At 36.7% G+C, this 12,291-nt stretch overlaps 1 protein-coding gene across 1 annotated transcript; it reads left to right on the top strand.

The window, feature by feature from the left end:
• The first annotated feature begins 10,348 nt into the window (after positions 1 to 10,348).
• LOC116525319 (olfactory receptor 51I2-like) lies at positions 10,349 to 11,293 on the top strand. The gene has a single exon (XM_032241119.1). The coding sequence runs from the start codon at positions 10,349 to 10,351 to the stop codon at positions 11,291 to 11,293; it is 945 nt and encodes a 314-aa protein (XP_032097010.1).
• The last annotated feature ends 998 nt before the right edge of the window (positions 11,294 to 12,291 follow it).

Genomic DNA, 12,291 nt, shown 5'->3' with positions numbered 1-12,291 from the left:
GGGATACCTAGGAATTCCATATTACTTTAAAAAATATTATTTGTGTTTCTGTAAAATAGTTTTGGAGAGGGTAAGATACACATAATTATCTCAGTGGATGTAGAAAAAGCATTTTGAAAAACAAAACACACATTCATTATAAAAACTCTCAATAAACTAGTAATAAAGGGAAAGTTTCTCATCTAGAAAATGGTATTAATGTAGAAAACCCACAAGTAACCTCATACTCAGCACTGAAAGTTTTTTTCCTAAGATTAGAAACAAGAGAAGGAAGCTGTTGCTTGCTACTTCTATTTAACATTGTACTGGAGGTTCTAGCTAGGCAGCAAGGAAAGAGAATAGAAAGCAGAGAACAGCTAGAACAGGAAGGAATAAGCAAATTATTCCTACTTGCAGATGACATGATTTTGCATCTGAAAAATCCTAAAAAATACACATACACACACACACATACACACACACAACTAGAACTAAGAAACAAGCAAGATTACAGAAGGCAAAATAAGCACACAAAATCAGTTCTAATTCAAAAATGGAGTTAAAAATTAACAATTTCATCTACAATAGCAAAAATAATAAAATTTTGGGAATAAATTCTACAAACAAGTGTGATGTTTGTAAACGGGAAACTATAAAATACTATTTAAAGAAAAATTTAAAACTTAAATAAATGGAAAGACATGCCATATTCCTGGATTCAAAAAATTAGTAATATCTGACAGGTAGTTTCTCTACATATTGTTCTGCATGTTAAAAGCAATTTCTATCAAACTCCAGCAATCTTTTTTGCTTAAATTGACAAGCTGTTCCTGAAATTCATAGAACTTCGAAGGGCTCATAATATCCAAAACAATCTTAAAAAAAGAAGAGCTAAGTTGGAAAACTCACACGTTCATATTTCATAATTTATTACAAATTTACATTAATTAAGATTGTGATATTTACATAAGATATTAATACACATAGATCAATGGAATAGAATTGGGAATCTAAAAGTAAACCCATACGTGTATGGCCAATTGATTTTCAGCAATGATGCCAAGACTGTTAAATGTGGAAAGAATAATCTTTTCAACAAATGTTGGTAGGATAAGTGGATATACACATGCAAAAGTATGAAGTTGGGCTCAAACTATAGACAAAAATCAATTCAAAATTACCTAATACCTACATATTAGATGTAAAACTATAACATATTTCAAAGAAAACTTAGATATAAATCTTTGTGTTCTTATATTAAGCAATTTTTTTTTGATATGACAACCAAAGCACAAATAACTAAAAATAATCTGACAGATTGAACTTCATCAAAAACAAACCTTTTGTGCTCCTAAAGTCAGGGCTAAGAGGTGAAAAGAATAGAAGAAAATATTTGCAAATCATATATCTGACAAGTGTTTCACATTCACAATACATAGGTAACCTTTAAAACTTAACCAAATAAATGACAAATAAGCCAATTTAAAAATGGCTAAAAGATTTGAATAGATAATTCCTATAAAGAAAATATACAAATAGCCATAAGCACATAAAAAGATATTCAACATCATTATTCATTTGGGAAAGACACATCACAACCACTATGAGATAATATTCCACACTCAATTACATGGCTCTAAACAAACAAACAAAATCAGACCACAAACAAAGAATCAAAGTGTTTATGAGGACGTGGAGATATTGGAATCCTCATACTTTTACTGGTGAAATACAAATCGTTGCAGCCCCTTTGGAAAACAGTTTGGCTTTTCTTCAAACATTTTAATGGCATTACCAAATGAGCTAGCAATTTTACTTTTAGGTACACTAAAAAAACATGAAAACTTTGTTTTGTTTTGTTTTTATGAGACGGAGTTTCGCTCTTGTTGCCCAGGCTGGAGTGCAATGGTGCAATCTTGGCTTACTGCAACCTCTGCCTCCTGGGTAAAATATTATTCTTATTTTACAGCTGAAGACACTGAAGCGCACTGAAGAACAGATTAAGTAACTTGTCTAGGACAGCACAACTAGTAAGTGAAAGAACAGGAGGTGAAATTCACATAGTCTGACTCCCAAATACAAGACTGGTGTTATTTTGGGTTGGTGACATCACTGTGAAAAGTCTTACGGTTCTTGTCCTTCCTCTTATTGGCTTATTCAGCTTAAATCCATTTAATACTGATGGTCTTAGTTTAGGCTGGAGACCTAAGAGATACCAAGTCACAAAGGAGGCTTATTCTTTCCACCAGTGACTATTTATTGGGTACCTAAACATGCCAGACTCCATTAGGATCTAAGGGAATCCTTTGAGCATGAGGCACAAAAGCACTTATCCTCTGAGTGCCCTATTGTGGCCATACAGCATAATTGTTAAGAATACCTAAATTCAAATGCTAGTGCTGTCATTTGGGTGCTTTGTGTCTGGAGGTAAATTATTTAACTCTCAGTGGCTTCCTTTTGATATGGAAACTATGTATCTGTGTCATAATGTAGCTGTAAAATTTAAATCAGTGTAGTCAACGCGGAAAGCTCTCAGTAAATACACATGACTGTTACTACTGGGGGAAAATAGTTATAATCCACTGAGATGAGATGTCATGTTCTATCTGGTATAACAGAAAAGGAGTCTCTAACACAGCCTGTAGAGCTAGAGATTTTTCTACTGCACATGGACTTCGATGAATTAAGGTAGAAAAGTGAGTACATCACTTTACAAAGATTTTATATGAGGAATGAAAAGAGAGTTTGCATTGGAATTCGGTGAATCAAGACTCCAGTGTGGCTCATGCTACATGATAATACTGTGCAGCTGCTATGCATCTGGATGCAATGGCAAAGAAACCACAGCTTGAATAGGTGTATGTTAATTACATGTACCTTACCATGTGATTCATCCAGTTTTGCAAAAGCTTACAAAAGAACACCGATGCTGTTATACTGATGGTGTTGGTTGTGGCAAAAATATTAGTTGTATGAGTAGTATTTGCTAAAAATTGTGCTAAGTGCATTGAATACATTAAAGAATAGGAGAGCATGTCATGTTTCACATAATTTATGTAATAATATAGAAGAAAGGCATTAAGTGCATATATTAGATCATTTAATCAAAACTCTGCAAGGTATTAGAAAAGATCACTGGAGAATGTTATATAAATATTTATTAGTCGATCCTCATTCAGGCTAAAGGTGTAGGGAAATCCATAAGGTAGTAATATTTAAGCCAAAAGTTGGTGGATGAAAAACTAGCCCAATGAAGGGAAAGTGCGTGGAGAAAAGCTTCCATGGCATGTGAAACAGCATTTGTTAAGGCCTTGAGGTTGGAGTGATCCTTGCATCTTCAAGGAACTGAAAGGAGGTCATTTTGATTGGAAGGGAAGAACAAGAGAACAATGATTCAACATAATTTAAAAATGAAGATTGTATTAGCCAGTGCTTTACAGGCAATATGAGTGTTTGGATTTTATCACCATGAAAATAGCATGATGAAATTGAACTTAATGTTGATGTAATTTGGAAAACTAATTAGAAGAGGACTGAATAATGTGGGGAAACCTGTTAAGATGCTATTGAAATGTTGATATATGGATCTAGAGAGTGACTGTGGGACTGGTAAGAAGTCAATGAAATAGAAAGATATTCAGGGATTTGGAACTGAAAGGATATAATACTTTTGCAAGCAGAGTTAATCATTCAAACACTTGTTTATTGAGGTCACTCCTCTCTTCCTCTGGCCATTCCTAGTTTCTCTTTCAGGTCTCAATTACACTAATCTTCCAGATTGTTCTAGGTCTTCTTCTTTAAAGTGGCTCCTATTCCTACCACCCTTAACTTATTCTCTAAAGCAAATTAATGCATGCAATTATTTGTTTAGCCTGTTGTCCTGATCACTGTGAGATTGGAGAAAAGGCTTATCTTGTTCACTGTCATACCTGAGCACCTCCTTCAGCGTAGTTTTTTTCTCTCAAAGATGAGTTTACACTAACCAACACGTCGGAATGTCTGTGTGATGTTATTAATTTCCAATGAGAAATAGAATTATTGCATTGGCACAAATTATCTTGTCCAACGGAATAGTAAACACTACATGAGGAGAAACACATCATAATTATATTTCTGGGTAAAAAAGAAACAAGAGGCAAAAGGCTTAATTACATGATTCTAAAATTTCACATCTTAAGTTTGGATAGATAAATATTAATCTCCAAAAAACAAATTCATTAATTTATTAACCCATGGTGTTTAGTGGGTTAGTTTGGTCACCTCTATAAAACTCTTTGAGTTGTCCTTCAAGTCTCTTTTATTCTTTTATCTCTTCTTGCAAGTGGTGATTGTATGTGTGTACGTTGGGGGGATGGAATCTGTTTGTAATCATGATTTTTGATCCTGGTTTGGAATGAAATCTTGTCTCACCCAATAGTTTTATGATATGGGAAGTTGCATAATCTCTTTGAATCTCAGATATTTTGTCTACAAAAGGTGAGTAAAAATATGAACTCATAGATTCTTTGAATATTAAATAATGCATATGAAGACTGTAGTAAGTTTGTCATATGTGGTTGGTGGTCAATAAACAGTAATTATTTTCCATGGCTTATATTTGTAATCAGGTTAAATCAGTCAAATCTCAAATGTTTGGGAATCAGTATTTCTTACAAGGGTGTCTTTTTGTGTTCCTCTTCTGATGTCTTGTGATAGAATTATTTCTAAAAAAGAAGACTTATTTTTTCATTTCCCAGTAACCACAGTGGCACTTTCTCATGCACATTCTCTCTCCATTCTCGGGCGCACATTTACGCACAATCACACACACACTCATTTTGTAATTTAAAACGATTAATTTTTTGTCCTATACATTTGAAACAGTTGTAAAATTTTCAATAAAGTTCTAGTTTTTCATGAGGAAGTTTTTGATGTTCTTTAAAATATCAACTATTACACACATACACACGTTTGTATAAAGAATTTGAATACTCTCCTTTTCTGATGTTCTAAATGTGTATGCATATTTTTCCTTTCAATAATTTCATAGTGGTTTTTAGTTATAATAAAATGTATTCATAAGGTTTTCACTAATAACTAAATAAGCTAACTATATCAAAATCCTAGCAGAATCACAGATACTTACTAAATAAATATTAGCTACTCTCACTTTATTTCCTCAGCCATGATAAATGAAGATAATTTGGGTCTGCATTAGGATAATTATAATGATCTAACTCTGTTCAAACTCCGTACAAGTTTTAACTCTGCAAATAATTTCTTTGTGCATATTAGCAAAGCTTATTATCCCTTAAAGTCTCCATTTCTTCATTACTAAAGTTTAAATGTGATAGAAGATGGCCAGAACATTCTTTTAAAAAATCTAAGACCCTTACATGAGTGTCTTAGAACTCAGCCTCCTTTCAGAATCGTCAGGACTCCCAAAGCCAACAGGCATTTGCATCTCTTATTCAAATTTTTTTCTGGCAGATGAAAAAATTGGCAAATCCTTATGATAGTTTTTGTTTAATAAGTGTTTACAGTGTGATACTGTTTCAAATTTGCCCAGATCTATAGAAATTTATATATCATTTTACAAATGAGAAATTTGAAACATGAACAAATCAACTAATTTTCTTAATGACATTGATTTAGACAAGGAAGGAGCTGGTTTTGAATCCAGGTCTGGAGGTAGGGTGGTAAGTTATACTAGTTTGCCAAAACTAAAGAGTTTCTCCTAATGCAGGACTTTTGGTGTTAAACCAGTACAGTTTAGGGAAAACAAGGGTGTCACATTATTTGATGACTCTAAATAATTGGGCTGTTATCCATTATGCCATTTGACTTCTTGAAGACCATTTAAATTGTGGATGCTTACTGGAAAGAACCCTAATCTGAAAATCAGTGAGAATCAGTGGTCTGCGATTCAATTCAGCTCTGTTGCTGGCTTACTGAATGGATTCTCCCTGGGCCTCGGCTCTCCCACAAAATGAGGAGCTGAATATGTTGATCACTCTAGGTCAGCCCAGTCTTCATTCTCAATTTCTTTGAAACCTCCAAGTAGGAGAAAAGGCAGAGCACAGAGGAGTTGTTCACTCAAGATTTTTCGCATTCCCTGCTGACTTAGCAGACCCAGGGGACTCTGAAGATGCAGCTTTATAGAGCTCAGAGCAGGGAGTGGGTGGAGGCTGGCAGTGGGGCTATGTGCACAGTTTGCTCAGTACTTGGCATTTCTCCCTTCAGTGGACACTTCACCAGCCTCTCTTCTCCCATCCACCAGAGCTACCCTGAGGAGGTAAGTGAGGTCCTCCTCTCTTTCCTCACAGATGCACTCAGGAACCTCCTTCATAGCTTCAAAATCCTTAAGTGATTAGGATACAAAGATCTGAAGAAGAGGCAGTCTGTGATTTAAGTTTAAATTTTTTTTTCTTGCACTCCACTTCTATCCCCACATGTACATTCCCCATCTAGTTGTGGTGCCTGAAATGCCACACGCTAGCTTCATTCTTGTAGCCTCACTCTGTGGTTCTGAGCATGCACAGCTCTGGCTAGAGGGGCATCTTCTGAAGCCTTTGTTTGGTGTGAATGCCTCGGTGTGATTAACTCATATGCCACTCTTCTCATAGACAGTGGATAAAATGCCAAAATAAAAGAAGGGAATCTTTGACTGGGAAACTGAATGTGGGAAGATGGTTTGGAGATAGAACCAGGAACTCTCAGCCCCTCAATGTCTCTCTTTATCACAACTCTCCTAGTTGCCATTTATTCAGTACATGCCTTGTGCCTGAGACCAGAATGTGCACCATCAATGCTTCACTTTGCATTACTCTTTCTGTTCTAGAGATGTGAAATAAGATGTGAAGAAACTAACTAAATTCACAGCAGGTAAGTAGCACTGGTGACGTAAAAACTCAGTTATAAGATACTAGGGGAGCTATTTGTACTTACCTAAATTATTTTACACTCAAAACATGTAGCTCTTATTTTAATATGTTCTTTCTATTAATAAAATAGCTTTTTAATTTGATCAATATTTTAACCATTAAAACTAGAACTGGTAATCTCTGAGTCCTAGTGTAGGTCTCTATATGCCCAGTTACTCACCTAAGCATTGAGAATATAATGAGAAGAACACAGACAGTTACAGGGACGTATAAATTGCTGGGGAAACAAAGATACTAATCAACTAACTCAACAAATACATAATAAATGCACTATACTTTAGGTGTTGTAAGAAAAGCCACAAAGAAAAACATGTGTGAGAGTGTTTAACATTCAAAACTATGAAAAGAAATGAAATGAATGATTAGAATTAGAGGAAGATGGCAAGTTCTTAGGTTGCCTTTCAGTTTCTATAAGCCACGATAAGGATTTGAACTTTTATTTAAATTCTTATTTCATAAGGTAAGTGAAGCCATTGAAAGGTTTCTTGTAAGAGAGTAACATCATGTTATTCATATTAAAAACAAATAATGTGGCTGCTTTGTGTAGAATGGATTAGACAGGTACATGACACTAAGCTGAGAGATCCTCAGGAAGGTTCTGCAGACATTCTGGTTAAAGACATTGAGGGACGAGTGACAGCTGGAAGTGAGATGGAGAGACGAAACCAGGGTTGACAATGGACTAATAGATAAGTGAACAGGAGAAGGTGAGAAATAACAAGAATGACTTCCAGGGTTTTCAGGCATGACCACACTAATAGACAGTGATTGGTGATGAGGTGATAAGTTTGAAGATGATCAGACATAATAATTGACATACAGTCCAATTTTGCACTTGTTATGTTTGAGATGACAATGAGCTCTTACATTTGGAAGTCCAATAGGAAATTGGATGCATGAACACATATTGAGAAGAGAAGCCTGGGCAGCAGACATATATTTGGGATAACTGACGTACAGAGCAGAAACAAAGAGGATGTTATGGGTAGACAATAATTTCAAAAGTATTAGTTGTGAAAGTGAGTGGAAAATGGGTGATTACTAGGAAGATATGAAGGGGCAATTAAGAGGTTTGCTGTAGTTTGTGATTGTTTGTTTCCTATGATAGTAACTCCCAAAATTGATGCTTGGGGGAAGAAGTGATGTGGGTGGGACAAATTTGAATGCTAATAGGAGTGATCTAAATGCCTGATTCTCACACTTGACTTCCTGTTGGAATTGCCTAGGAGTTTAAACACATGTTTATTCCTGAGTTCTGCCTGCCAGAGTCAAATTTAAATAGTATAGTTTTCTTCTGAGCAAAGGAATTTTGTAAAGCTTCTTAATTGAGTCTAAGATACAGCAGAATTTGAGAACTGTGATCTAAACAGACATAAAAATATTAAAATATAGAAGAGAAAAACCAAGAGAATAAGATGTGAAGGAATGTGACATTCAGGACCCTTGGTAAATAAATAGGGCTTCAAGGCACAAAGAAAGGGCAGAGAACTGAAATAATACTTGAGTATTGGCAAGAGAAGAGAGGCAGCTTAAAATATACACAAAAGGTGTCATCCCTTGCACAAGAGACATCATGTTCCTTATCTATCTCTGTGCCTCTGATGCTCAACCCTGTCATCGATTTCAGTAAAACCACACAGATTCTTATTTTTTTTTAATATTTTTGTCATGTAGCTTTTTTTTTTAAAATTTATTTTAATGCATTTTAGGTTTTGGGGTACATGTGAAGGACATGCAAGATTGTTGCATAGGTACACACGTGGCAGCGTGATTTGCTGCCTTCCTCCCCATCACCGATATCTGGCATTTCTCCCCATGCTCTCTATCCCCAACTCCGCAGCCCCCACTGTCCTTCCCCTATTTCCCCCCAACAGACCCCAGTGTGTAGTGCTCCCCTCCCTGTGTCCATGTGTTCTCATTGTTCAACACCCGCCTGTGAGTGAGAACATGCGGTGTTTGATCTGCTCTTGTGTCAGTTTGCTCAGAATGATGGTTTCCAGGTTCATCCATGTCCCTACAAAGGACACAAACTCATCATTTTTGATGGCTGCATAATATTCCATGGTGTATATATGTTGTATTTGACCGGAGCGTAGAAAGTTATCACCAAGACAAAAGTATGCCAGATTGCAGAGTCATTTATTATGCCGGCGACCACAGAGGACTCACGTCTCTCCAACCTGTGGTGTCAAAAGGAGGGTGCCACGACTTTTTATACCCGAAAAATCACCTTGGGTGTGGGGGTGAGGAGCGGGAATGGGGATGAAAAGGTTTCAGACATTCCAAGGGCTTGGGGATTCTGTGATTCACCTCCTGGGCGGAGACAAGGGCGGGGGTCTCCGGACATTCCAAGGTCCAGGGGATTCTGTAATTCAGCTCCTGGGTGGAGACAAGGGCAGGGGTCTCCGGACATTCCAAGGGCTAGGGGACTTTTGTCATTCTGTTTGTTACTTCAGTGGTTTACAGAAGTCAGGATAAGCATTCGTTTACACACAGATCTTAGTTACCCTGGGCTGCTTATTTTAGTTATTACTAAATAACTAAAGCAAAGGCTAGCAATTCTGGCACAATATCACATATATGCCACATTTTCCCTGTCCAGTCTATCATCGATGGGCATTTGGGTTGGTTCCCAGTCTTTGCTATTGTAAACAGTGCTGCAATGAACATTGGTGTGCACATGTCCTCTTTGAAGGCTTTGCAAAATACTACTGGCAGAGTTTGAGCAGTAGACTCGTTTAAAAGAAGAGATTCAGAGGATGTTTATCTTTACTCCATAAATTTGAGTTTTCAAGACCTGCTTCAACAGGACATTTTTGATATCCTTTAGGGTACTGACCCTCCATTAGGATTCCTGCCATCAGGTGTTGGATCCTGGGAATAGTTAAGACTCAAGTTAAGAGGTTTTTCCGAGGTAACTGGGCTATAATTTAGAAAAAGGATTTCTTCAATTTCTTTTTTTTTTTTTAAATCCAATATTATACATTCTCATAATTAATTGTTCATCTTGTCACAATATCCATCAGTAGGTGGGAATATTATGGAAAGACTTCATGGAGGACATGGTACACCTCACTTGTGGAAGAAACTGATGGCTATGACCTGGTAGAGAGAAAGGGAAAGTCATTTTTTGCCATTAGAAAAAGATTTGAACCAATGTAAAAAGATATAAAGACACAAGAAAAATGAAGGATAATATCTAAAAATTAGTCAAAGATTTCTATGAGGAAGAACCTGGAGCTCATGACAGGTCTAGGGGTGCTGCCAGACTGTAGAAGGTATAAATGTAACCTGCTTTTTTATGAACTTTCCAAGTGTTGGGCACCAGAATCTAAGCATCATTGTCTCTCCTAGTTTTAGATATCAACCATTCCTCTTCTTTACTTCTCCCATTGTCTCACCTCAATTCATTCTGGTTGTTTCCCTAAATTCACTCAGAAACCCTGATGGGAGGGCTTGGGACTAACATCTCAAGTACTACCAGCTTCACCCTAACAGGCTTCCCGGAGATGAAGGGTCTGGAGCACTGGCTGGCTGCCCTTCTGCTGCTGCTTTATGCTATTTCCTTCTTGGGCAACATCCTAATCCTCTATATCATCAGGGAAGAGCAGAGCTTGCATCAGCCAATGTACTACTTCTTGTCTCTTTTGTCTGTTAATGACCTGGGTGTGTCATTTTCTACACTGCCTACTGTACTGGTTACTGTGTGTTTTCATGCCCCAGAGATGACTTTTGATGCCTGCCTGGCCCAGATGTTCTTCATCCACTTTTTCTCCTGGACAGAGTCTGGCATCCTACTGTCCATGAGTTTTGACCACTACGTGGCCATCTGTAACCCGCTGCGCTATTCCACAGTGCTCACTGATGCCCATGTGGTGCATATGGGCATGTTCATTATTGTCCGCAGTTTCTGCATGGTTTTCCCACTGCCTTTCCTGCTGAAGAGATTATCTTTCTGCAAGGCCAACGTACTCTCCCATGCCTACTGCCTGCATCCAGATCTGATCCGCCTGCCCTGTGGTAACATCACCGTCAGTTATATCTATGGTCTATTCATTGTTATATTTTCCTTTGGCCTGGATTCTGCTCTCATTCTCCTCTCCTATGTGCTCATACTCCGCTCTGTACTTGTCATCGCCTCCCGGGAGGAGCGATTAAAGACTCTTAACACCTGTGTGTCACACATGTGTGCTGTGCTCACCTTTTATGTGCCCATGGTGTGTGTGTCCATGGCTGCTCGGTATGGGAGGCGTGCCCCATGGTACGTACACACACTCATGTCCCTTATCTATCTCTTTGTGCCTCCAATGCTCAACCCTGTCATCTATTCCATTAAAACCAAACAGATTTGTCAAAGGATTTGCAAAATACTACTGGCAACCAGGATTTGAGCAGGATACTTGCTGGAAAGAAGAGATTCAGAGGATGTTTATCTTTGCTCCACAAATATGAGTTTTCAAGACCTGCTTCAACAGGGCATTTTTAATATCCTTTAGGGCACTTACCTTCCATTAGGATTCCTGCCATCAAATGCTGGATCCTGGCAATAGTTAAGACTCAAAATAACAAGTTTTGCCAAGGTAAACTGGGCTATAATTTAGAACAGGTATTTGCTCAATTTTCTTTTTAAATCCAAGAATATACATTCTCATAATTAATTGTTCATCTTGTCACAGTATGTAGCTATTATCTTTTGTTTAATATGAATCTTCAGAAAGGAAATAACTGATTACCATGGATACACTGTCATTATGGGGAAGAGTTTCTTTTCCCAAGTGTCATGTCAAAGAGATATTAAAAATCACACACACATACACACACACACACACACACCCCACAGCCCAATAGGTATGCATGCCACTATTTATTTCATATAATATGAACCATCCACTTGGTGTTTAGAAATGGTATGTGTAACTACATGTAAGTTATATTAAATTATGTAACTTTAAGTAATATTAAAAATTGGTGAAGTTTGTAGGATAATTTACATTGTATGCCTGTGTGTATAGTAACAGGAATTAAGAAAATAGTAAATAGGAAGACTATGTGATAAAATATATGAAATACATATATATAGAGAGATTTACATATATATGTATATGTGTGTATATACATACATATAGGATTAAAGCAATTAATTTTTAAATAAATTCTTTAATATAATTCATCACATTAATGATTGAAATAATAAAAACTCTCTGTAAGCAATAGGCTTCAGAAAAGGTGAAATGAAACAAAAATGTGTTTTACATAAAAACAAAGCAATTGTTTTGGTGTATTAACTTGTCAGGTCATATGCTTTGTGGTTAAAATAATTAAAAAATGTATATAATTTTTTATCATTTACTTGAAGGAATCCTTGACCAATGTAGTGAAACTGGAGATA

Source organism: Sapajus apella, unplaced genomic scaffold, assembly GCF_009761245.1.
Source record: "Sapajus apella isolate SASKATOON/1434 unplaced genomic scaffold, GSC_monkey_1.0 scaffold47, whole genome shotgun sequence".
NCBI lineage: Eukaryota > Metazoa > Chordata > Mammalia > Primates > Cebidae > Sapajus > Sapajus apella.
This window is presented reverse-complemented; position numbering and strand designations above follow the sequence as displayed.

Bases quoted from the DNA above. Each gene is read 5' to 3' on its own strand.
- LOC116525319 (XM_032241119.1), top strand. From the start codon at position 10,349: ATGGGAGGGCTTGGGACTAACATCTCAAGTACTACCAGCTTCACCCTA.